The sequence below is a fragment of the Oncorhynchus clarkii genome, chromosome 1 (genome assembly GCF_045791955.1).
Source record: "Oncorhynchus clarkii lewisi isolate Uvic-CL-2024 chromosome 1, UVic_Ocla_1.0, whole genome shotgun sequence".
In the NCBI taxonomy this organism is placed as follows: Eukaryota; Metazoa; Chordata; class Actinopteri; order Salmoniformes; family Salmonidae; genus Oncorhynchus; species Oncorhynchus clarkii.
In genome coordinates, this window is record NC_092147.1 from 51,456,197 (window position 1) to 51,483,201 (window position 27,005).

Consider the following 27,005-nt stretch of genomic DNA (forward strand, 5'->3'; position numbering starts at 1 on the left):
GAAAGGTGGGCACGATGTTCTCATCACAGTGTGTCCTTTATTGTGTCCACATTTTTATACAGGAGTAGACAATCAGAATGTCGACAAGGTCAGGACAAATTATGCAAGTTAGAACCAGGTATAAATGGGGCTACTGACCTGTGTGACAGTGTCCTGGTAGGTTATTAGGGATGTTACTAGGGGGACGGACATCTGCCCATCCTCTTGAGTATACAGGTTACCCAATACATGCAGTCCACCTCAAGCAGTGGCAGAGCAACATCTCTGTCTTTGCCCATCAACAACTGGACTCACTCATATCTCTGAACTTGTGGGATGGTTTGCATGCCCAAAGTGAGTTGTGTGGCATGTATATATTGTTCTTAATAGTTTGTTGCATTAAATCAAATCAAATCAAATCAAATTTTATTTGTCACATACACATGGTTAGCAGATGTTAATGCGAGTGTAGCGAAATGCTTGTGCTTCTAGTTCCGACAATGCAGTAATAACAAGTAATCTAACTAACAATTCCAAAACTACTGTCTTGTACACAGTGTAAGGGGATAAAGAATATGTACATTAGGATATATGAATGAGTGATGGTACAGAGCAGCATAGGCAAGATACAGTAGATGGTATCGAGTACAGTATGTACAAATGAGATGAGTATGTCAACAAAGTGGCATAGTTTAAAGTGGCTAGTGATATATGTATTACATAAGGATACAGTCGATGATATAGAGTACAGTATATACGTATGCATATGAGATGAATAATGTAGGGTAAGTAACATTATATAAGGTAGCATTGTTTAAAGTGGCTAGTGATATATTTACATCATTTCCCATCAATTCCCATTATTAAAGTGGCTGGAGTTGAGTCAGTGTCAGTGTGTTGGCAGCAGCCACTCAGTGTTAGTGGTGGCTGTTTAACAGTCTGATGGCCTTGAGATAGAAGCTGTTTTTCAGTCTCTCGGTCCCAGCTTTGATGCACCTGTACTGACCTCGCCTTCTGGATGATAGCGGGGTGAACAGGCAGTGGCTCGGGTGGTTGATGTCCTTGATGATCTTTATGGCCTTCCTGTGACATCGGGTGGAGTAGGTGTCCTGGAGGGCAGGTAGTTTGCCCCCGGTGATGTGTTGTGCAGACCTCACTACCCTCTGGAGAGCCTTACGGTTGAGGGCGGTGCAGTTGCCATACCAGGCGGTGATACAGCCCGCCAGGATGCTCTCGATTGTGCATCTGTAGAAGTTTGTGAGTGCTTTTGGTGACAAGCCAAATTTCTTCAGCCTCCTGAGGTTGAAGAGGCGCTGCTGCGCCTTCTTCACGATGCTGTCTGTGTGAGTGTGACCAATTCAGTTTGTCTGTGATGTGTATGCCGAGGAACTTAAAACTTGCTACCCTCTCCACTACTGTTCCATCGATGTGGATAGGGGGGTGTTCCCTCTGCTGTTTCCTGAAGTCCACAATCATCTCCTTAGTTTTATTGACGTTGAGTGTGAGGTTATTTTCCTGACACCACACTCCGAGGGCCCTCACCTCCTCCCTGTAGGCCGTCTCGTCGTTGTTGGTAATCAAGCCTACCACTGTTGTGTCGTCCGCAAACTTGATGATTGAGTTGGAGGCGTGCGTGGCCACGCAGTCGTGGGTGAACAGGGAGTACAGGAGAGGGCTCAGAACGCACCCTTGTGGGGCCCCAGTGTTGAGGATCAGCGGGGAGGAGATGTTGTTGCCTACCCTCACCACCTGGGGGCGGCCCGTCAGGAAGTCCAGTACCCAGTTGCACAGGGCGGGGTCGAGACCCAGGGTCTCGAGCTTGATGACGAGCTTGGAGGGTACTATGGTGTTGAATGCCGAGCTGTAGTCGATGAACAGCATTCTCACATAGGTATTCCTCTTGTCCAGATGGGTTAGGACAGTGTGCAGTGTGGTTGAGATTGCATCGTCTGTGGACCTATTTGGGCGGTAAGCAAATTGGAGTGGGTCTAGGGTGTCAGGTAGGGTGGAGGTGATATGGTCCTTGACTAGTCTCTCAAAGCACTTCATGATGACGGATGTGAGTGCTACGGGGCGGTAGTCGTTCAGCTCAGTTACCTTAGCTTTCTTGGGAACAGGAACAATGGTGGCCCTCTTGAAGCATGTGGGAACAGCAGACTGGTATAGGGATTGATTGAATATGTCCGTAAACACACCGGCCAGCTGGTCTGCGCATGCTCTGAGGGCGCGGCTGGGGATGCCGTCTGGGCCTGCAGCCTTGCGAGGGTTAACACGTTTAAATGTCTTACTCACCTCGGCTGCAGTGAAGGAGAGACCGCATGTTTTCGTTGCAGGCCGTGTCAGTGGCACTGTATTGTCCTCAAAGCGGGCAAAAAAGTTATTTAGTCTGCCTGGGAGCAAGACATCCTGGCCCGTGACTGGGCTGGATTTCTTCCTGTAGTCCGTGATTGACTGTTATTATGCATGTTGCCTCTGTATAGCTTGTAACCTGTAAACGTTCAGAGAAGATATTCATACAATCCTTTATTACTGCTCTTGGGATAGGTACAGTATATTCATTGCCTTTAATTTCCTTCTACAGAACCTACCTTTCCCATTTTCATCCCCATATACTTTGTCAATGTGTAGTAATTAAGTTCCCTTTGAGTGTCAACTCTAGGTCAGCAAATACGTAGAGCCGGGTAGCTCTCTTTCACAGCATGCGTGTTATACATGGATTACAGTGTGTTCTTCCTAATGATCACGGGGGTGTATTCTAACCGCTCTGTACACTGGTGCACGAGACCAAAAATGTTTCCTACTCGCTCGGTGTGAATGCCTGTTAGTTGACCCCGAAGGCATCGTTAGTTTGACGAGGAAGACACGTTTCTGTTTGAGAATGTGTGGACCTAAGGGCGGTTGATCAATGTGGCCTATGTTTGTTAGATTCCCCCCCCCATAATTATTTCCTATTCGTATTTTCTCAGAATGAATACATTGGCATTGAGGCAGGTGGATGATTGTTTTCACAGGTTGTCTGTGTTCAATTTGCAAATCTTGACAATTCCTTGAATGTCCGATTTCAAATTACAGGTAACTGCCAAAATAAAGGAACCATCAAGTGTCTTAATAGTGCATTTGAGCCAGCACGGGTCACCAGAACCGCTTCAATGCTTAACGTAGCCAGGTGGGGGGGGAAAGCCTGAAACTAAATCCCCTGAAAACCAGAGGCTAGCATAGATTCTACAAGTGTCTGGAACTCTATTGGGGGGATGCGACACTATTCTTCCACGAGAAATTCCATAATTGTGTGTTTTATTGATGATGGGGAAAACTGTCTCAGGTGCCGCCCCGGAATCTCCCATAAGTGTTGAATTGGGTTGAGATCTGGGGACTGACACACTTTAAACCCCTATGTTCCTTTGAGACCCCTCCTCCTAAGTCACAAATATGTTATTGTAGTCATGGTAACCAAAATAACGGGCAACTGAATTTTAATCTGAATTTTGTGTTAAAAAAAATAGTCAGGCATTTGTTTTTAAAACACACTATTTCAAGTATGTATTTACAAAAGATACATTTGAGTAAAACATCTCTCTGACAGACCTCTTAATACATTAAGTAGAAAGTGACAAACCCCAGCTGCTGTGAGACCATCACTATCTGGGTTGTGGAGACATCTGTAGCATTGGATGCATTCGTTTTAGCTCGCCCAGTGCCCCAGGTGGGTGGACATTTTCACTTTAGGAAGGAATAGTTTAAAATGTGTAAATTCAACTCACCTGGTGTCCTGGACTAGCTTAAATGAATGTACCCATTTGTGACCCGTTGTGCGCACAGGGCAATTCATCTTCAACAGCTTAGTATTTAATGATGCAAAACATTCTGAACATTGCAGATAGAAATGGAATAAATACAGCTGACATAATTTACTACCTGACAATCATATCTGTTCTACACAATATCTGAATGTTCTGTAAAGCTACATCCTCCTGAACAGTACCCAGGTGTAACACAACTCTAAACAGCCATACAAAAATTCCAGAAACTCTTCATCAAGGTAACCAAAACACTTCTCTGACTGTACAGACAACATTCCAGAACAACATTCTAGAAGAAAGACTGCTGTAACAGATTCAAGACTTCTCCTCCTTAGCGATGTCCAATCCAGTGGTTGGTTCAGTCACGTCAATCATCATAATCAGTCGATCAGGAACGGGTAGTGACACAAAAAGGGCCAAATTCACCCATTGGGCCTTGAAATAAAGTAGTCCCTTAGTAACAATTGTCCATCGATGGCAACCAGGTTATGAGACCATTTCCGTCAAAGGAAACTTTACGATACCAGTTGTATTCATATGCCTGCCCAAAGAAACATTGTTTTCCTTTGAACAGAAAGAGGTTTCTGATTCACAGCTTTGACCTTTAACATGGGGGTAGTCTTGGCCAGTAGTTGACCAGTAGAGAAAAGTCACCAACATAAACTATTATAAATAGAGTAAAGCCATTTCATATCCTCCAATCCAAAGATGTTCACTGTTATACCATATTGTTGCTCTCGCCGACTTTGTCCACAAACTGAAAAAAAGATACAAATGTATTATCAGAAAACCACAATCTTTGTCATTTAAGGGTGGTTCGCCAGACACAGATTAAGCCTAGTCCTGGACTAAAAAGCAAGCTCAATTAATAATCTTAATTGAAAGTGTTTTTTGTTGTTGTTCAGGACTAGGCTTAATTTGTGTGTAGAAAACCTGCCCCTGGAGACAAAGGGCAACGGTGCAAGGCGCAAAGAGCCGGAAACAGCTGACTTTGGTAATTCTATGAACTTTATCACATTACACATGGTATTACACATGGAACTTGAGATACTTACTCCACTAATCCCTGGGAGGTTCAGTATGGACCCGAGGACAGGCAATCTCCTGATGAAGCCTACTGCCACTGGGAAGAAGCCCCTGGGAAAGAGAAGAGTGACATTTGGGGTGAATCTCAAAAGTATTTCTTGATTTTTCAAATCCTGTTCCCTCACCTACTTCACAAAATGTTAGAGGGAAGCGAGGAGAGCATTGGAGAAGATCTGAGGTTCCTCCTCCAATGTTCTCCTTGCTTCTCTGAGGTTTTGAGAGAGAGAGGAAACAGGGAATCAAGAAAAAAACATGGCCAAAAAATAAGTTGGTTCAAATGTTTGGCTAACTGTCCATTTCAGACCCAACTGACCTGAATAAGAGGAAGAATCCATAAATCTCCAGCACCACTCCAATGATAGGCCAGCCAATCAGAACCACCAGCACCCCTCCCAAGAAGAAACTTGTGGCTTTAAATTTGTGTCTCTGGAAGAAGAATTTGAAGGTACGCTCCAAGCCGATGACAAAGGACAAGCCTGCTACAAACAATATCTGACACACAAACACAGGGGTGAGAAATAAAGGTTAGAGGATTTTTAGAATCCCATGACAGTATGCTGCACTACTAGCCTGGCGGCATCCAAATTGATTTAGCTTAATCGCACTGCCGTTTCACTTCAACGGTGAAACTTAGTATGGAAAGCATTTTGGATGCAAGGCTAGTGCAGTACAGTATGTCATTTCACTTAATTTAGCTATGTAAACGACTGGAGGACACGTACCACCTAGACAAGTCCTAAAACAGTGGTCTGTTCAGAGACACTGATAGTACTAGTACTGTAGCTTAGTAGGCAGTGCAATACAACAGAATCAAAAGTCCTCCACAACCAGGGCCTAAAATGAACAGATTTTGTCATTGGCAGGTAGAATATCTAATTACCAGCCACATTGGCAGGTGGTCACACTAAGGGATCTATAGTGTGAGCATTTCATAAGAATATTCAAAAGTCAAATATGAGCACATGCGAGTTATGATTTATACTGTAGAAAAATAAATGCTGCAGTAGCTGTTTTCAAAGTATTTTTGGTATTTGCACAAAGAACTATGAATCGTAACGTTATATCTCACCTAGCACAGCAACACTGCCTGGCTGAGGGGCCGTGCGCACTGTGAGTAAAGTGCTGAAAGATTTGTTTTTAGAAGAAATGCGCACAGGCATAAAATGGGTCTAATTTACTCAAAAGCTTACTAAAGTGAGACTTTGTCCTCTTGTTTCTTGGCTATTTACATTTTCTTTACATACTAGTTTTTTTAAATGTTTGAGTTTGCTTCTAGTGCTAGCGAAGAAGAAACGTCCTCGGCTACTAATCAGATTCTCGGGAAACGCTAATTTCACGCCCCTTTTTCATAGCAGATTAGGATAATTTATGTAGCAGATTAGGATAATTAACATAGCAGGTTAGGAGACTGAGGTTAAGGTTAGGGAAAATGCTCTCCTAACCGGCTATGAAAATCCCTTTGTAATCAAAGTGGCGTGAAAAGAGTGTGGGCTCATTTGAGTGGTAAGGCGAAAGCAACCCACTGTAGACGAAAGTCAAGAAGTGAAATCAGGGGAGGTGCATCTGCCACAGCCGAAAGTCTGACAATGTAGTTAGGCTAGGCTCAGATCAACATGGCAGTGTCAACATAGCTGCTATTGTTTATCAATGTCTGTCTGTATAAATGTCAAAATAAACTTTTCTATACCCTAGAAATATACTGGAATCATAGCGTGTGTATAATTCATTGGTTAGACTAGAAAGGTCTCAAATATCACTTTTCATTTGTATCACCTGTAGCTTTAAGATATGACAAAGTTGGTTCCTGTTTTAGTCATGTATTTTGCCACACTCACGTGAGTCAAACAAACGCACCATAATGCATTTTGGCAAATTGTGCCCCACACAATGCAGGTGATGGCTGCTGCATGGTGCCGTTGGTGAGAAGCAACTTCATGATTTTTGTAAAGTTCATGGAGTCGACATGTAGTCGCAAGCCGGACAATTTTTATAACCATAATGCAACACACTCTGAAAGGTGGTGTCAATTACTTGACCAAAAGTGATCCGCTTTAACTTGCCCCGTCCCTCAGATTCTCACAGGCACTGCACGTGATGACTGGAATGGCCCCGTTACCACAGTAACCTTAAAGGGGCAGCTGAAAATGTCTCATCTATATCGTATTCTTTGTATACAATTTGTACATATTTTTCATTTCCAACTACGGACTGAACATACTCTCCTGCAACCCACCTCACCCAATGTGGTATGGATCTGCTATTTTTCCTACTTTTGAACCAGAACCCACTTCAGAAGCTAGCCAGCTAACTAGCTACTAGCTAGTAGTCAGTTAACCACTACTAGCGGTCATCACCGTTAACTCGGACATCAGCCAGCCTCAGCCTGGCCAATTCCTACCAGTCTGCACAGCGCGATATCAACCCAGAGCATATTGGACTGCTATCCCTAATGTCAATATGCCTTGTCTATTGCTGTTTTGGTTAGTGATTTTTGTCTTATTTCACTGTAGAGCCCCCAGCCCTGCTCAATATGCCATTTTGTTCCACCCCCCACACATGCGGTTACCTCACCTGGCTTAAATGGTGCCTCGAGAGACAAAACTTCTCTCATCGCCACTCAATGCCTAGGTTTACCTCCACTGTACTCACATCCTACCATACCCTTGTCTGTACATTATGCTTTGAATCTATTATTCCGCGCCAAGAAATCTGCTCCTTTTACTCTCTGTTCCAAACGCACTAGACGACCAGTTCTTTTAGCCTTTAGCTGTACTCTTATCATACTCCTCCTTTGTTCCTCTGGTGATGTAGAGGTTAGCCCAGGCCCTGCAGCCCCCAGCATCACTCCCATTCCCCAGGCGCTCTCATTTGTTGACTTCTGTTACCGTAAAAGCCTTGGTTTCATGCATGTTAACATTAGAAGCCTCCTCCCTAAGTTTGCTTTATTCACTGCTTTAGCACACTCCGCCAACCCGGATGTCCTAGCCATGTCTGAATCCTAGTTTAGGAAGAAATTTCCATCCCTAACTATAACATTATCCGTCAAGATAGAACAGCCAGAAAGGGCGTAGTTGCAATTTACTGCAGAGGTAGCATGCCGAGTTCTGTCATACTATCCAGGTCTGTGCACAAACAATTTGAGCTTCTACTTTTAAAAATCCACCTTTCCATTAACAAGTCTCTCACCGTTGCCGCTTGTTATAGACCCCCTTCAGTCCCCAGTTGTGCCTGGGACACCAAATGTGAATTGACAGCCCCCTATCTATCTTCAGAGTTCGTAGTGTTAGGTGGCCTAAACTGGAACATGCTTAACACCCCGGCCATCCTACAATCTAAGCTAGTTGCCCTCAATCTCACACAAATTATCAAGGAACCTACCAGGTCCTACCCTACATCCGTAACCATGGGCACCCTCTTAGATATCATCCTGACCAACTTGCCCTCTAAATACACCTCTGCTGTCTTCAACCAGGATCTCAGTGATCACTGACTCATTGCCTGCATGCGTAATGGTTCCACGGTCAAACGACCACCCCTCATCACTGTCAAACGCTCCCTTAAACACTTCAGCGAGCAGGCCTTTCTAATCGACCTGACCCGGGTATCCTGGAAGGATATTGACCTCATCGCATCAGTTGAGGATGCCTGGTCGTTCTTTAAAAGTAATTTCCTCACCATATTAAATAAGCATGCCCCTTTCAAAAAATTTAGAACTAAGAACAGATATAGCCCTTGGTTCACCCCAGACTTGACTGCCCTTGACCAGCACAAAAACATTCTGTGGCATTCTGCATTAGCATCGAAAAGCCCCCTCGATATGCAACAAAGTCAGGAACCAATATAATTAGTCAGTTAGGAAAGCTAAGCTAAGGCTAGCTTTTTCAAACAGAAAATTGCTTCCTGTAGCACTCATTCCAAAATGTTTTGGGACACTGTAAAGTCCATGGAGAATAAGAGCACCTCCTCCCAGCTGTCCATTGCACTGAGGATAGGAAACACTGTCACCACCGATAAATCTACGATAATCGATAATTTCAATAAGCATTTTTCTACGGCTGGCCATGCTTTCCACCTGGTTACCCCTACTCCAGCCAACATCTCAGCACCCCCTGTAGCAACTTGCAGCACCCCCCACCCCCACTTCTCCTTCACCCAAATCCAGACAGCTGATGTTCTGAGAGAGCTGCAAAATCTGGATCCCTACAAATCAGCTGGGCTAGACAATCTGGACCCTCTCTTTCTAAAATTATCAGCCAAAATTGTTGCTATCCCTTTTACTAGCCTATTCAACCTCTCTTTCATATTGTCTGAGATACCCCTCTTCAAAGGGGGAGACACTCTAGATCCAAACTGTTATAAACCTATATCCATCCTGCCCTGCCTTTCTAAAATCTTCGAAAGCCAAGTTAACAAACAGATCACCGACCATTTCGAATCCCACCATACCTTCTCCGCTATGCAATCTGGTTTCCGAGCTGGTCATGGGTGCACCTCAGCCACGCTCAAGGTCCCTAATGATATCATCGATAAAAGACAGTACTGTGCAGCCATTTTCATCGACCTGGCCAAGGCTTTCGACTCTGTCAATCATTGCATTCAATAGCATTGGCTTCTCAAATTACTGCCTCGCCTGGTTCACCAACTACTTCTCAGATAGAGTTCAGTGTGTCAAATCGGAGGGCCTGTTTTCCGGACCTCTGGCAGTCTCTATGGGGCTGCTACAGGGTTCAATTCTCAGGCCGACTATTTTCTCTGTATATATCAATGATGGCGCTCTTGCTGCAGGTGATTCTCTGATCCACCTCTACGCAGACGACACCCTTCTGCATACATCTGGCCCTTCTTTGGACACTGCTAACAAACCTCCAAACAAGCTTCAACGCCATACAACACTCCTTCCATGGCCTCCAACTGATTTGAATTGCTAGTAAAACTAAGTGCATGCTCTTCAAAAGATTGCTGCCTGCACCCTCCAGCCCGACTAGCATCACTACTCTGGACGGTTCTGACCGAGAACATGTGGACAATTACAAATACCTAGGTGTCTGGTTAGACTGTAAACTCTCCTTCCAGACTTATATTAAGCGTCTCCAATCCAAAATGAAATCTAGAATAGGCTTCTTCCTATTTCGCAACAAAGCATCCTTCACTCATGCTGCCAAACATACCCTCGTAAAACTGACTATCCTACCGATCCTTGACTTCGGCGATGTCATTTACAGCAGCTTACTGATCGCTTACTGATCACTGTACCTGTACACAGTCAATCTGTAAATAGCACACCCAACTACCTCATCCCCATATTATTACTTACCCTCTTACTCTTTTGCACCCCAGTATCTCTACTTGCACATCATCATCTGCACATATATCACTCCAGTGTTAATGCTAAATTGTAATTATTTCATCTCTATGGCCTATTTATTGCCTACCTCCCTACTCTTCTACATTTACACACGCTGTACATAGATTTTTATATTTATTTTCTATTGTGTTATTGACTGTACGTTTGTTTATGTGTAACTCTGTGTTGTTTGTGTTGCACTGCTTTGCTTTATCTTGTCCAGGTCGCAGTTGTAAATGAGAACTTGTTCTCAACTGGCCTACCTGGTTAAATAAAGGTGAAATAAAATAAAAATCCTCCACGATATCACAACTCAAGTGACTAATCATAGACTGTTCTCTCTGCTACCGCATGGCAAGAGGTACCGAAGCACCAAGTCTAGGTCCAAGAGGCTTCTAAAGAGCTTCTACCCCCAAGCCATGACTCCTGAACATCTAATCAAATGGCTACCAAGACTATTTGCATTACAAATCTAATCTTCTAAGCTGCTGCAACTTTCTGTTATTAACTATGCATAAGTCACTTTAAAAACTCTACCTACATGTACATATTACCTCGACACCGGTGCCCCCGCACATTGACTCTTTACCGGTACCCCCTGTATATAGCCCCGCTTTTGTTATTTACTGCTGCTCTTTAATGATTTGTTATTCTTATGTCTTACAAAAAAAAATATTTTCTTAAAACTGCATTGTTGGTTAAGGGCATGTAAAGTAAGCATTTCACTCTATTTGGCACATGTGACAAATAACATTTGATTTGAGTGGCGCAGCACTCTAAGGCACTGCATCTCAGTGCTAGAGGCGTCACTACAGACCCTGGTTCGATTCCAGTCTATCACAACCAGACGTGATTGGTCCCATAGGGCGGCGCACAATTCTCCCAGCGTCGTTAGGGTTTGGCTGCTTTTATAGTGAAAACGCCAGTCCCGTAGAGCATGGCGCTTGCAACGGCAGGGTTGTGGGTTCAATTCCCACGGAGGACCAGTTTGAGGGGGAAAAAAAATATGAAAAAGTATGCAGCCACATAAATCGCTCTGGAGAAGGGCGTCTGCTAAATGAGTAAAACGTAAACAGCCGATAAGGGGTACATTTGGGATCATTCTCGTGAAAAAAGGAGGTGCACATACATGTAGCAGGGCATCTATCGCAAACATTATGATTATGTAGTAGGCTATAACTCACATTTCCAATGGCAAGAAGAGCTTTGTCAAAAAACAGGATCATCCCAAAGAAGAGGAAGAACACGCCAAAGCCTGTCAACCCCATCCCGATTTCTGTGGAGCCAAAATTAGAAGTCAATACATTTTTATTTATTATGGATCCCCATTAGCTGCTGCCAAAGCAGCAGCTACTCTTCCTGCGGTCCAGCTAAATTGAGGCAGTTTATACAATTTTAAAACATTACATTCACAGATTTCACAACACACTGTGTGCCCTCAGGCCCCTACACCACTACCACAAATCTACAGTACTAAATCTATATGTATGTATAGTGCGCATGTTATCGTATGTGTGTGTATGCATGTGTCTGTGCCAATGTTTGTGTTGCTTCACAGTCCCCGCTTTTCGACAAGGTGTTTTTTAAATCTAATTTTACTGCTTGCGTCAGTTACTTGATGTGGAATAGTGTTCCATGTAGTCATGGCTCTGTGTAGTACTGTGTGCCTCCCATAGTCTGTTCTGGATTAGGGGACTGTGAAGAGACCTCTTGTGGCATGTCTTGTGGGGTATGCATGGGTGTTTGAGCTGTGTGCCAGTAGTTTAGACAGACAGCTTGGTGCATTCAACAAGGCAATACCTCTCATAAATAAAAGTAGTGATGATGTCAATCTCTCCTCCACTTTCAGCCAGGAGAGATTGACATGCGTATTATTAATATTAGCTCTCTGTGTACATCCAAGGGCCAGCCGTGCTGCCCTGTTCTGAGCCAATTGCAATATTCCTAAGTCCTTTTTTGTGGCACCTGACCACACGACTGAACAGTAGTCAAGGTGCGACAAAACTAGGCCCTGTAGGACCTGCCTTGTTGATAGTGTTATTAAGAAGGCAGAGCATCGCTTTATTATAGACAGACTTCTCCCCATCTTAGCTACTACTGTATCAATATGTTTTGACCATGACAGATTACAATCTAGTGTTACTCCAAGCAGTTTAGTCATCTCAATTTGCTCAATTTCCACGTGATTTATTACAAGATTTAGTTGAGGTTTAGGGTTTAGTGAGTGTTTTGTTCCAAATACAATGCTTTTAGTTGTAGAAATATTTAGGGCTAACTTATTCCTTGCCACCCACTCTGAAACTAACTGCAGCTCTTTGTTGAGTGTTGCCATCATTTCAGTCGCTGTAGTAGCTGACGTGTATAGTGTTGAGTCATCTGCATTCATAGACACTCGGGCTTTACTCAAAGTCAGTGGCATGTCATTAGTAGAAATTGAAAAAAGCAAGGGCCCTAAACAGCTACCCTTGGGAATTCCTGATTCTAACTGGATTAAATTTGATAGGCTTCCATTAAAGAACACCCTCTGTGTTCTGTTGGACAAGTAACGTTTTATCCACATTATAGCAGGGGGTGTAAAGCCATAACACATACGTTATTCCAGCAGCAGACTATGATCAATAGTGTCAAAAGCTGCACTGAAGTCTAACAAGACGGCCCCCACAATCTATTTATCATAGATTTCTCTCAGCCAATCATCAGTAATTTGTGTAAGTGCTGTGCTTGTTGAGTGTCCTTCCCTATAAGCATGCTGAAATTCTGTTGTCAATTTGTTTACTGTAAAATAGCATTGTATCTGGTCAAACTATTTTTCCCAGAAGTTTACTAAATGCTGGCAACAGGCTGATTTGTCGGCTATTTGAGCCAGTAAAGGGGGCTTTACTATTCTTGGGTAGCGGAATGACTTTAGCTTCCCTCCAGGCCTGAGGGCACACGCTCTCTAGTAGGAATAAATTGAATATGTGGCAAATAGGAGCGACAATATCATCTGCTATTATCCTCAGTAATTTTCAATCTAGATTGTCAGACCCTGGTGGCTTGTCATTGTTGATAAACAACAACCATTTTTTCACCTCTTCCACACTGACTTCACGGAATTCAAAAGTACAATTCTTGTCTTTCATAATTTGGTCCGATATACTTGGATGTGTAGTGTCAGCGTTTGTTGCTGGCATGTCATCCCTAAATGTTATTATCTTGCCAATGATAAGGTCATTAAAGTAGTTTGCAATATCAGTGGGCTTTGTGATGAATTAACTATCTGATTCAATAAATGAAGGAGCCGAGTTGTCTTTTTTTCCCTAAATTTAATTTAAGGTGCCCCAAAGCTTTTGCTATCATTCTTTATATAATTTATCTTTGTTTCATAGTGTAGTTTATTTTTATTTAGTTTAGTCACATGATTTCTTCATTTGCAGTACGTTTGCCAATCAGTTGGGCTGCCAGACTTAATTGCCATACCTTTGCCTCATCCATACAATTTTTCAATTCCTCATCAATCCAAGGTGATTTAACAGATTGTACAGTCATTTTCTGAATGGGTACGTGCTTATTAGTATTTGGAATAAGTAGTTTCATAAATGTGTCAAGTGTAGCGTCTGGTTGCTCCTCATTACACGCCACAGACCAGCAAATATTCTTTACATCATCAACATATGAATCACTACAAAACTTATTGTATGCCCTCTTATACACTATATAAGGGCCAGCCTTTGAAACTTTGGTTTTCCTATTGCGATTACCACATCCTATGGATTTGGATACTGCTTTAAAGCAAATATTTGCAGTGTTAGTAAAAATGTGATCAATACATGTTGATGATTTAATTCCTGTGCTGTTTGTAACTACCCTGGTAGTTTGACTGACAACCTGATCCTGGTTGCAGGTACTGGTTACAGTTCAAAGTTTTTTCCTGTGTGGGCAGCTTGATGAAAGCCAGTCAATATTTTAATCGGCCAGAAAATATACCTCTCTGTTGATATCACCTACATTATCAAGCAATTCACACATATTATCCAGATACTGACTGTTAGCACTTGGTGGTCTATAGCAGCTTCCCGCCAGAATGGGTTTTAGGTGATGCAGATGAACCTGTAGCCATATTACTTCAACATTATTTAACATTAGATAATCTCTAAGCTTTACAGGAATGTGGTTCTGAATATAGACTGCAACACTGCCTCCGTTGGCATTTCTGTCTTTTCGGTAGATGTTATAACCATGTATTGCTACCACTGTATCAAAGGTATTACCTAAGTGAGTTTCAGAGATAGTCAGAATATGAATGTCATCTGCAAGTTATTGCCTTCATGGACCTTGTTTCTTAGGCTATATATGTTAATACGGGCTATTTTTAGCACTTTTCTAGGTTGCTTGATTGTTTTTTATGCTTAACTGGGAAGCTTATCAGAGGTAGACTTAATCATGTTATTTACATGTTATACATTAAAGTCTAACTAGATACATTGTTTCCATTGACATTGATTGTCACCTAAAGCATCCATCCATATACTCTTTCTTGTCTGCCCATCCGTTACTTTATGAGCAGGAGTAGGTAGGTAACTAGCTATCGCCCATGATTTAACTAGCAGTGAAATAAGTTCATAATAGGTCGTTCATAAAACAGGGCGATGGGCCCAACTGATCCCATTCATTCAACCTGGCTAGCTTGAAGGACTGCTCACAAAGAGAAGATACAACAACGATTTAAACATGTCATTTATAAATTCAAAGGTCTTACTCTGTGAATCTGTTAGAGAAATCATTTTTGTCGGGAAGGGTAGCGATTGGAAAATCACTTGTGCTCATTCAATAATCGTTAGATAGCGGTAGCTTGTTGAAGCAGAGGAAAAGCTGGCGCCACGTCTTCTTCGTGATTCATGCATTCACGCTCAAATGACACGTTCACGGGAAACAGTTCTGCGCGGTGCTGCGTAGAGATTTAGTTGTGATTAAAAAGTCAAGATATGGGGGGGATGTGTGTGTGTGTGTGTTGCTATTTGTGAACAGAGATCTGTATATAATGACGAGATGCCCATGTCTCCGCCCTAACAATTGGAGTCGTTGTCCCAAAGATGGGAAGGTTGGCGACAAGGTCCCAGATAAGCCCATATAAACACATTTGGTTTATTTTGGACAAATTTTGTCGAGAGTGAACCCTCTCGCTTTGCCTCTTCCTCTCTGTTGTGGATATGTATTTTGCTACTATGTATCCTTAACCCCAACACAATTCTGCCTGGACTCAATACAACTGTGATTTCTTTTAACGTTACATCGCCATCTTTATGGGAAATGTGGTTCTCTGCTTGAAAAATATAGCTACTACAACATCCATGCGTAGGCAATCCGGAAGAGTGCAGCCGGTGACGTGTTCAAGAAAATACTCGATTAGTTTAAAAAATATACATAATTAGAACAGAAAACCTCCGTGTTTACACAATGTCCTCGTTAGGAATACTCGTAGGCTATTTTCTCCCAATAACTGCAAACATGAGTACCATTTTTGCAGTACTTCTTGTTTTTGTTGGGTGCTGCAGCAATGTTGTGTTTCTGGAAACGCTTGTAAGGTCAGTGATCAACTCTGAACTCCTCAACAACTATTGACAACTAGGCTACTAGCTTGGTTGAATGAGGTTAGCTACATCTTTAGAAATGTTATGCATTCTGTAAAGAACAAGTTTATATAGGCCTAGCTAAGATGCTGCAATGCTTAATATCCAATAATCTAATATTTAGGCTAGCATATTTCCTAATAATTAACGATATTCATGTACACTTTTATATATTTTTCCTACTCCCAGAGAGTTCCCAGGATGTGGCAACATTGTGACCTTTGCTCAATTTGCCTTCATTGCATTGGAGGGGTTCATCTTCGAGACGAACTTTGGAAGAAAGAAACCAGCCATCCCTATGAGGTAGGTAACCTAATGCAGTGGTTCCCAAACTGTGGGGGACACCTAGTTAGTTCTACAACTAAATGCTTTCAACTGAAATGTGTCTTCCGCATTAATCCAACCCCTCTGAATCAGAGAAGTGTGGGGGGCTGCCTTGATCTATGTCTCCGGCGCCCGGTGAACAGTGGCTTGACTGCCTTGCTCAGGGGCAGAATGACAGATTTCTACCTTGTCAGCTCTGGGATTCGATCCAGCAACCTTTCGGTTACTGGCCCCACACTCCTACCCGCCAGGCTACCTGGGGTCGGCGGTCCCCCTCCTTTTTAAAGGAACTCAGTCCGGCATTACATTTATTCTTGAAAGTTGTAATAGTAAAATGGACAAGGTGCAATTTCGAAATACATCATCAGTTCCTCTTGTCATGTTAGTCTTTGCATACCTTGGAGAACTTTTCTCTCGACCTGTGTGCACCTACTTCGTAAACTTTCATTCATAGACTAGTGTAACAGTATATCTTCCGTCCCTCTCCTTGCCCCTACCTGGGCTCGAGCCAGGGACCCTCTGCACACATAGACAACAGCCACGCTCGAAACATCGTTACCCATCGCTCCACAAAAGCCATGGCCCTTGCAGAGCAAGGGGAACAACTACTTCAAGGTCTCAGAGTGAATGACGTCATCGATTGAAACGCTATTAGTGCGCACCCCGCTAACTAGTTAGCCATTTCACATCGGTTATACTCGTTGTAGCAAACTCATGATGGGAATAGGGAAAATTTTAGTAACATGTAGTAGCCTAAACCTATTGATGTTATGTTGAACTGGGTGAATGGAATATGAATGACAGTCATCCAACATGCTGTAATAGAAATAATGGAATGCTCATGAAAATAAAAATCGGCCTACCTCCTAATAAATGGCACTGACCGCCACTGTTGGAGAGCTATTTATAACTTGTCAGAAATGTTCAGATCAACTAGCCCATATCAGCTAATGTTTTTTTATAGAGTTTTTTTAGCCCATAGATATTGTTGTAATTTTTTAGTCACTCAAATATCACATGAATACACATTAGACATGGAAAAATTTGTAGAATTGCAAGAAAATTTGCTTTAAAACTGCACAATTTTCTTTGCACCACCTTGACAAAATGTGTAGAATTGCAGGAAATAAGCTTAAACCTGCAAAAGAGGGGTGTGAACAGTTTGTGTCATGAACAGTGCTTGTGCCTATAGAAATAGACGAGGCGTGAGCATGAGGGTGGGGGGGGCACAGGATATTCCCCAATGCTGAACATTTTTGGGAACACCTGGCCTAATGTATGAGAATGTAGCTACAATGATGGAATTATTGAGCTGTCTGTCTGCTTGTCTGTCTGTCTGTCCGTCTTTCTCCCTGTCCTGTCAGGGATGAGAAGCACAGTTTTCATTTCAACCTTTGTGTTTATTTCTTCTTAATAGCAACTATGTAATCATGGTGACCATGTTCTTCACAGTCAGTGTGATCAACAACTATGCTCTCAACTTCAACATCGCTATGCCTCTGCACATGATCTTCAGATCTGTAAGTATACCGTTATAAATGTTCTGATGGTTCTTAACTCAACATCTGATGCTTTTAGTACCACTTATTACCAACATCTAATAATATCCCTTCTTGATTGACAAATGCCTTGTGTTGTGCTTATATCTTCACAGGGATCGTTAATAGCTAATATGATCCTGGGTATAATAATTCTGAAGAAAAGGTATCCCCGCATAACTTCTCTTTACTTGGCTGTCTTACAAACCCTTACCATGTTAACATGTTACTGTTACTCTAGAGATGTTATTAATTTGTTAGCCAAATGAATAGGCTACCTTTGCCTTTCTGCAGCATGAGCTATAGCATCAGAGGAATGTATTGCGGCCTTTGTCACTATTTTGCATGATCATGATGGCTGCTGTTGAAATGCCTAAAATGTCTGGCCTGGTCTAGTTATAAGGAGGTTCTGAAACTATGTACAGCATCTTTTCCCTGCAGGTATTCAATGAGTAAATATCTCTCCGTAGCGATGGTGTCTCTGGGCATCTTCATATGCACCATCATGTCCGCCAAACAAGTGGTGAGCTCTTCATAATATTAACATGTTTCTGTTCAACCACACACTTTGTTTCCATTTGCAGCTGCAATGTCTAGTAGCTCAGTTGTTACACATTTGTTACAGCTACTACAATCTGTTATACATATACAGTAGTCAGTACATATTTGTTCATATTGTACAGGGAAATATTCAGTAAGTTTTTGTGCGGTTACATTTCCTGCTATTTAGTGATCTCTGTTTTCCACTTTTCAGAATGTAGGTACTAAGGGCTCAGATGATCAAGGTGTATATGCCTTCCTGCACTGGCTGATAGGTAAGTCTTACATGAACTTTTACATGGAGTCTTCTCAGCCAGATTTCTTTGTTCCAGAATGACTTGCATTTTTTGATAACAAGATCTTTACCTTGCCTCGACTAGTTGGGACTACCTTTATCTGAGAACTGGACACGGATTGTTACTGTTGTTGACAAAGGGTGGACAATGGATTGAAATAAGAGCACACAACTCTGACTATCACACAAACCCTGCATACATATTTATAGGAAATTGCGGGACTTGCAAGTCCTTAGTGCATAATCTACCCCATTCCCATTTTAACCTGGCAATGATTAATGCAATCATTAATACAAGCTTAAGGCACGGACACACCGGTAGGATTGTAGTGTCTGCCAGCCGAGAGTACTTAGCACCTCTGAACAGAGGGCTGGCAGTCATTTTGCAAACCGATTCTACATGTAGAAATGGGTGAAAATGACTGCAGTCAGCAAACAAACAAACGGCCCCCTACTGTACAGACCAACAACCGACAACTGTCTCCCTCTCCCTGTATGGTTAAAGTATCTGTTTCTCAATCATGATATAACTGATTTTCTGGGTTTGTTGTTGTTCTTCTAGGTATCGCCATGTTGACCTTTGCACTGCTCATGTCTGCGAGAATGGGCATTTTCCAGGAGACCCTATACAAGCAGTATGGCAAACACTCCAAGGAGGCTCTCTTCTATAATGTACGTGTCAACCCCAAAACTCCTGTATGCATTCCAAACCTGTCAGGTGTTGTATACTTGAAAGGCAAAGTAACTCACAAAAGTAATTGTAATTTATCCCCTGACAATGGGGATATTCAAGCTTTGCTTTTCTCACCAAACGTAATGCGCCACCCTACAATTGTTGATCTATATTTGGTGCAAACCAAGTGTCTGCATTTTCAGTGTTGTGTGCATTGATAATAGGGTGTTTTATATGTATACTTTACTCTATATATGTATCTTCTCTGCAGTTGTAATATGTGTCATTGCTCTCTCAGCACTGCTTGCCTCTGCCTGGGTTCCTGCTTCTGTCCTCAGACATCTACAACCACTGTGTCCTCTTCAGTCAAAGCAGTGAGTTAAATACAGTCTTGTAGGAAAGTTTTGTATGAAAACATGTCAAAGTATCCTCCTCATTGAGTAGAGTTGCAAAGTTTCCAGGTTTTTCAGAAATCCCAGTTGAAGGATTAATGGGAAATTGCTTCACTAACCTCAATAATTTATAGTTATGTCTGTTGGTGTCTTTGCTTAACCTGGTTCCAGATCTGTTTGGGCTGTCTTGACAATAACCATAGGAGTTAGCAAGACAGCCCAAACAGATCTGGGACCAGGCTAGTCTTTGCTCACTGATGTTATGAATGTTATGTTGAATTCACATTGTCCAGAGTTGGGCTGTAGCCTAATTTACATTTGTCTTCCAGCTCCTGTAGAGGTTCCTGTGATTGGCCAGGCTGTGCCGGTGTTGTGGCTGTACCTACTGCTGAACGTCATTACACAGTATCCTTTACAATACTTTCACAGTGAATACTGTATTTGTGTGTAGTCACTACACACAAATAAAACATTTTAATCATGTTTTATTGTCACATACACAGGATAGATGCAGAGAAATGTGTTGTTTTACAGGGTCAGCCATAGTAGTACGGCACCCCTGGAGCAAAGTAGGGTTAATTGCCTTGCTTAAGGGCACATTGACCGATTTTTCACCTTGTCGGCTCGGGTATTCGAACCAGCGACTACCTGCCTGCCGCCACGGTAAGGATTGGAAGTTGTTTTTCTTTCAGCTCCTGTAAAATCTCACTTTCACAGTAAACACTATATGAGTAGTCACTGAACACAAATTGGCATGCTTGGAGGGGAATTCATCCCATTGGAAACAAATTAGACTAATCCAGAGTTTTTTTTACAACGCTGCTAACAAACTGTTACTGACATCTCTGTATACTACAAGACAATGCACATTCACCTTACAAATTGCAATGCAAACACACTCACTCTCACTCACATACACACACACATTTTAGACCAGTTTTTATGAAACATATACCATCATCCTCTACCAGTCCTTCACCCTCCTCAGATACGTGTGCATCCGTGGTGTCTTCATCCTGACCACAGAGTGTGCCTCTCTCACCGTAACCCTGGTGGTGACTCTGAGGAAGTTCATCAGCCTCATCATCTCCATCCTCTTCTTCAAGAATCCCTTCACCGCCTGGCACTGGGTGGGCACTGGAGTCGTCTTCCTGGGCACCCTGATCTACACGGAGGTCTGGACTAGCATCTGCACGGCGTTAAGAGGAAGTGAAAATCTGAAGAAGAAAAAGACGTAGTAATATGCAGTAAAGAAGGCGGAGTGATACGCAGCACTTTTGTCAATTTCTTGCATCCTTTCTCTTTGCCTCAAAAATAATTGGAGAAGAGGATCCACGGAGGGGGGACCTGAGACCTTCTCCTCCAATATGGTTGAGAAGGAGTAGAAGTGAGAGGATGCAGGAAATCACAGAAAGACAAATTGAGATAGAGCCAACGTCACAAGAGAGTGCCTTTGACTGCACTGTTGTGTGTGTATACGGGACTACATTTGTTGTGGGTGTGATTGCACACTCTGGAGCCTGTTTCCCCCCTCGCTCTCTACTGCAGTTGCAGTAGGAGCAGGTTGTTTTTTAATAGAATCATCATAAAAAATGCATTGTTTTCATTGCTTGAACAATTACCTTAGAAAAAAAGCCTTCCCACTAGGTTTGTCACTTAACCTTGACAAAAACAACCTTGTTGACTGAATAAGTCAAGGCAAGATTTTTGCTAAACTGATTGTATGGAGATGCCCTACTGTTTTGTTAGTTTGTTTGGTGAGCTGTATTTATTTAGGTGTTTTGCTAAATATGAGTTTTGCTGAGCTGTGACTCAAAAGTATGTGTTTGTCAACATGTAATTGAACACCAGAAAAACGATTATACCGGTATATGGACAAAACATATTACTGTACTCTGATTAGCATAATTTTGAAATACTAAATGACAAAAAGTGAGTTCACCACCTCAATGTTATAAAAACTGATGTTAGTGAAATACAAAAGTTACAAGTATTATTTTCATGTATTCTGAATATGATACTTGCTCAGATTTTATTGTAGGAATATTTGCTCAGGAGGATATTTGTCCTTTCAAAATAGTACTTGGCAGGTCCAGCAACTTTGTCTTGAAAAACCCCCAAAACCATTAAAAAACCACTGCACCATTAATTCTCAACCTACTGAAATAAAAAGTTCTACCCTATACCTTTGCATTGTATTGCATAATATTTCTGTATGTATATTTACATACAATGACCCACTTACAATTAAAAGGAAAATATTGTACTTACGTAATAGTTTCAGTGAAATGCACTTAATGTACCCTGGTCAAAAGGAAAATGTGCATAGTAGACTCCGCCTGGTCTCATAAACTAGACATAGTATAGCAAATGTAAATCTGGGGACACTCAAATTAGCATGATATGTTACGTTTGGTGTGGTTACATAAGACAGATGGTTATTTAAGGCAAGTAGTGCAGTTGGTTGGGGTGGATGTGTGGGCGTATAAGGTGTACGTCTAGCAACCCAAAGGTTGCGAGTTTGAATCTCATTAGGGACTTTAGCATTTTAGCTAGTTAGCAGCTTTTCAACTATTTATTTGCTGCTTTCTAACTACTTAGCATGTTAGATAACCCTTTCCCCTAATTCCTCAATCACACCGACAGCGTTTTTGTATTTTGGTACACCAAACTATGTTAATTCCCCAATGGAGTGCTGCGGTTGCCTTGCAGCATTGCATTGCAAAGGCAGTCTTAATAATAAAGGAGTCTTTTTGCACCAGGTATGGTTGTTAAACATTTGCCAGATGTAAGTTTTTTATCATGTGGTGCATACATTAGATTTATTGTACACATCAAATTGTATGCGTGACGGCTTGACAGAAATGGTAGCAAAAGGTGAATGTTGAACTTTTGTTGCACACATATCCAGAGGATGCTGCGTACCATTTTGCTCAATGACGCTGTCGGTGTGATCAAGGCATAACCCTAACCTTAACCCTTTTTATAACGCAAACGTCTAGCAACCTTTGCGAGTTTGAATCTCAACACAGACCTTAGCATTTTAGCTAATGAGCAACTTTTTAACTACTTACTACTTCTTTGCTGCTTTGTAACTACTTAGCATGTTAGCAAACCCTGATCTTTAACCTAACTCCTAAATATAACCCTAACCTCTAACCCCTAGCCTAGCTAACGTTAGCCAGCTAGCTAACATTAGCCACCTAGCTAGATTTAGTAACATACATTTTGTAAATTTGTGAGATATGGTACATTTAGCATGTTTGCTAAGTAGTTACTACTCAGTGTCAGAAACCCAAAGGTTGTGAGTTCGAATCTCATCACAAACAACCCTTCCCCTAACCTTAACCCTTTTAGCTAATCCTTCCTCTAACCTTAACCATTTTAGCTAAACTTTCCCCTAACACTAAACCTGTACTTAACCCTTTAACCAAAATCCTAAACTTAACCCTAACCCCTAGGTTAGCTAACGTTAGCCACCTAGCTAGATTCGTAACATATCATAGGTTTTGCAAATTTGTAACATATACTTTGTTTTGCAAACTCGTAACATATTGTACGTTTTTTAAATTCGTAACATATAATACGAATTGTAATTCATAACATAACAAATTAAATGGGTGATGGACATCCACAAATTAATGCATAGCCTACCACATACACTACATGACCAGAAGTATGTGGACACCTGCTAGTCGAACATCTCAATCCAAAATCATAGGCATTAATATGGAGTTGGTCCCTCCTTTTCTGCTATATCAGCCTCCACTCTTCTAGGAAGGCTTTCCACTAGATGAGCATTAGTGAGTTTGGGCACTGATGTTTGGCGATTAGGCCTGGCTCACAGTCAGTGTTCCAATTCATCCCAATGGTGTTCGATGGGGTTGAGTTCAGGGCTCTGTGCAAGCCAGTCAAGTTCTTAGATACCGATCTCGACAAACCATTTCTGTATGGAACTTGCTTTGTGCAAGGGGGCATTGTCATACTGAAACAGGAAGGGCATTCCCCAAACTGTTGCCACAAAGTTGGAAGCACAGAATCATCTATAATGTCATATTATGCTGTAGCATTAATATTTCCCTTCACTGGAACTAAGGGGCCTAGCCCGAATCATGAAAAACAGCCACAGACCAGTATTCCTCCTCCACCAAACTTTACAGTTAGCACTATAGGGCAGGTAACGTTCTCCTGGCATCCGTAAAAACCCAGATTCGTCCACCGGACTGCCAGATGGTAAATACCGGAGGAAAGTGGAGTGCTCGCCTTGAGCTTTGTGGGTTGTGCGTTACACCATGCCCAAACCGGACGCGCGTGTGCCATCATGCGCAAATTGATTTAAACATTTTATTTAGAAGTTGCTTCTATTTATGACGCCGAACGTGATGCAAGTCCTGCCTCCCATCTCCTCATTGACTTTAAGAAGCATATACCCACTTGCCATCTCCTCATTGGTTATACCCACGTGGGTGATTGAAAGATGAACTGAGGTTGGTCGGTCGGTTGCGGTAATACACCTTATTATGAATCGGCATATAAATTCCAAAGAAGAAAAAGCTTGAAAGGAGGAGAGATGATTAGAAACGATTCGGTTGACCGTTTTATGTGTGGATTAATTGTCGGAGTAGAGGACCTTGTGCATTTCAGGTAAAATAACAACTCAACATTTATATCCCAGGACAAACAGCAAGCTAGCTAAATAGGACAAATTAGCTAGCAGCTGCAAGCTAGCTAGCTAAAATGCCATAAATGTTTAATGCTTTTCAACCTGTCCCCAAAATAATATAATTGGTTCAGAGTTTGTTTTGGTATTTCAATTTGCCTATCATGATCATGTTTGCTGTGTGGAGACAAAATCAATTTGCGCACGATGGCGCACGCGGACGCACGCGCACCGCGCGACCTGCGATTTTAGAGGATCTGATTGCTCAAGACACGCAAAGAGCCTGCAGCAGCACTCTGATGTGAAGGACAGAGAAATTCTGGGCGAGTTGACAAATCATAAAAAGAATGGTATAAAAAAACAGCACTTTGCCCGTTAAATTAAGTCATAAGTGCCGCCTCGCAATAACGTTTTCCGACGGCCCTGCTGTAGACTACCTATCTGTTGCATTTCTACTCTGCCACTTGGAAGGTCGCTTTAAGTTTTCAAAAAAGAAGACGCAAGTTTTCACGATGGGCACAATGACAGAAAAAATACGATAAAGCGAAGTGTCTGTCTATGCTCGCGCCTCATCCGCCTGCGGGGAGACCAGACACCTGCACCCAAGCGTCGCACTTTGCTTTCGTTCTCGTTTAAAAGGAACATTATGCAAGTTTGACTTTTCTTATTTGAACCCGATGGCTGAATCTTGGTGATGTAAGTCAAATTATTACAGTTATCCAGTTGGTTTATTATTTGATGCTGAAGTGCGGTGCATGTTTTATTATAAGCACGTTGAAAGTAGGCTAATATGTTGTATTTTATTGTAGCTTCAACATCGGTGTTCCAACGATATGTTTGTTTGTTTGTTTTATTAAATTATCTATAAGAAAATTGTTCTAGACTATAGTGTGACTCGTGGAATTGACGCTGCGCCATATTTTTCTTGCCAAGGGAGGGTGTTTTCATCCCTTGCCACACGGCTCTGACACTTGGGCATTGCCCAACGTCCGCATTCCCCATCATGTTGCGCAGATACAATTCCAGGGCTGAAGTACTCCGAATACCCGCGGTGAACGTTTTTATCTACACTATATACAAAAGTATGTGGACACCACTTCAAATTAGTGGATTCGGTTGTTGACAGGTGTATAAAATCGAGCACACCGCCATGCAATCTCCACAGACAAACAATGGCAGTAGAATGGCCTTACTGAAGAGCTCAGTGACTTTCAATGTGGTAACGTCAAAAGATGCCACCTCTCCAACAAGTAAGTTTGTCAAATTTCTGCCCAGCTAGAGCTGCCCAGGTCAACTGTAAGTGCTGTTATTGTGAAGTGAAAACATCTGGGAGCAACCACACTCAGCCGCAAAGTAGTAGGCCACACAAGCTCACAGAAAGGGACTGCCAAGTGCTGAAGCGCGTAAAACTGTCTGTCTTCGGTTGCAACACTTACTACCATGTTCCAGACGGCCTCCGGAAGCAACATCAGCACAAGAACTGTTCGTCCGGTGCTTCATGAAATGGGTTTCCATGGCCAAGCAGCCGCACACAATCCTAAGATCACCATGCGCAATGCCAAGCGTTGGCTGGAGTGGTGTAAGGCACACCTCCATTGGACTGTGGAGCACTCAAAATGCATTCTCTGGATTGATGAATCGCACTTCACCATCTGGCAGTCCAACAAACAAATCTGGGTTTGGCGGATGCCAGGAGAACACTACTACTCAGTGCCCTGACCTCAACCCCATCGAACATATTTGGGAAGAATTAGAACGCCGACTGCGAGCCAGGCCTAATCACCCAACATCATTGCCGACCTCACTAATGCTCTTGTGGCTGAATGGAAGCACGTCCCCGCAGCAATGTTCCAACATCTAGTGGAAAGCCTTCCCAGAAGAGTGGATGCTGTTATAGCAGCAAAGGGGCGACCAACTCCATATTAAAGCTCATGATTTTGGAATGCGATGTATGACGAGCAGGTGTCCACATACTTTTGGTCATGTTGTGTATAAATAAAAGAAAGAGGTGTGATTTAAAGTGTAAATAACTCAATCGTGGAGCAGTATTTATTTCACGCCATCCAGTCAGTTGTGTCGCATTATTCATAGGCCTACCTGTTTTATGATTTAATAATGATGCTGAACCGTTGCAATTGCTCATTGTTGTGTTGTGCCACACATTGTTGTCATATCAGCTTTTTGGGATGTCTTTGTTAGCTGCGCACTTTGGAAACTTGTGTGCTGGCTGTTAACTAATTTGATTTGGGAATATGGTAATATAGCATTTGTTGTAGACACGTACAGAGGTTTCAAATTGGTTGTCATGTTATTATTACTGTGTGTGTGTGTGTGTGGGTGGGAGAGAGTTTGTTTATCTTGTGCCTTCATTGGTTTTATGACTCACTAGGCTTCTGTGTTTATATCACTAGAGAAGGGCAAGGACTGACACACATATAGACATACACACACACTGGATGTAAGGTCAAGGCATATGTGGAGAGGGATAAAGAGAATATAATGTACCCTAACAGTATGCATGTATACAGAAAGTTAATTCCTTCATAGATATGATCTTTAGAGAAGTTTAAATGTTTTCTCTTGTTTTGCTTACATTTATTATTGTATGAATGGTTTTCAAATATGAATAGGAACACCACCCTTGACTCTCCTTTATGTACAATACCGTTCAAAAGTTTGGGGTCAGTTAGACTTTTCCTTGTTTTTGAAAGAAAAGCTCATTTTTTTGTCCATTAAAATAACATAATATTGACCAGAAATACAGT

At 42.1% G+C, this 27,005-nt stretch overlaps 2 protein-coding genes across 3 annotated transcripts; one reads left to right on the plus strand and one right to left on the minus strand.

The window, feature by feature from the left end:
- Positions 1-3,439: 3,439 nt before the first annotated feature.
- Positions 3,440-15,178, minus strand: LOC139416547 (vesicle transport protein GOT1B). Its single transcript, XM_071165298.1, has 5 exons — positions 14,948-15,178; positions 11,394-11,485; positions 5,179-5,357; positions 4,835-4,916; positions 3,440-4,536 (listed from the first exon to the last, which is right to left on the minus strand). The coding sequence occupies exons 1-5, from the start codon at positions 14,970-14,972 to the stop codon at positions 4,498-4,500; spliced, it is 417 nt and encodes a 138-aa protein (XP_071021399.1). The 5' UTR covers positions 14,973-15,178; the 3' UTR covers positions 3,440-4,497.
- Positions 15,179-15,523: 345 nt separating this feature from the next.
- On the plus strand, positions 15,524-21,763 carry LOC139408642 (UDP-xylose and UDP-N-acetylglucosamine transporter-like). Of its 2 annotated transcripts, none has more exons than XR_011634309.1 (10): positions 15,524-15,773; positions 16,008-16,121; positions 17,560-17,662; positions 17,797-17,846; positions 18,122-18,203; positions 18,435-18,495; positions 19,078-19,187; positions 19,487-19,562; positions 19,910-20,243; positions 20,552-21,763. XR_011634309.1 is itself a non-coding variant. In XM_071152797.1 (10 exons), the coding sequence occupies exons 1-10, from the start codon at positions 15,646-15,648 to the stop codon at positions 20,816-20,818; spliced, it is 1,050 nt and encodes a 349-aa protein (XP_071008898.1). In that variant the 5' UTR covers positions 15,531-15,645; the 3' UTR covers positions 20,819-21,763. The 2 variants fall into 2 exon arrangements, 1 of the variants encoding a protein (XP_071008898.1); XM_071152797.1 differs by having other exon boundaries at positions 15,531-15,773; positions 19,910-19,985; positions 20,569-21,763.
- The last annotated feature ends 5,242 nt before the right edge of the window (positions 21,764-27,005 follow it).

Bases quoted from the DNA above. Each gene is read 5' to 3' on its own strand.
- LOC139416547 (XM_071165298.1), bottom strand. From the start codon at position 14,972: ATGATTTCTCTAACAGATTCACAGA. The intron at 11,486-14,947 runs GTAAGACCTTTG...TTGGCTCCACAG, and splicing joins TTCTCTAACAGATTCACAGA to AAATCGGGATGGGGTTGACA. The intron at 5,358-11,393 runs GTGAGTTATAGC...TTTGTGTGTCAG, and splicing joins CTCTTCTTGCCATTGGAAAT to ATATTGTTTGTAGCAGGCTT.
- LOC139408642 (XM_071152797.1), top strand. From the start codon at position 15,646: ATGTCCTCGTTAGGAATACTCGTAGGCTATTTTCTCCCAATAACTGCA. The intron at 18,496-19,077 runs GTAAGTCTTACA...TTGTTCTTCTAG, and splicing joins CTTCCTGCACTGGCTGATAG to GTATCGCCATGTTGACCTTT. The intron at 19,188-19,486 runs GTACGTGTCAAC...TTGCTCTCTCAG, and splicing joins AGGAGGCTCTCTTCTATAAT to CACTGCTTGCCTCTGCCTGG.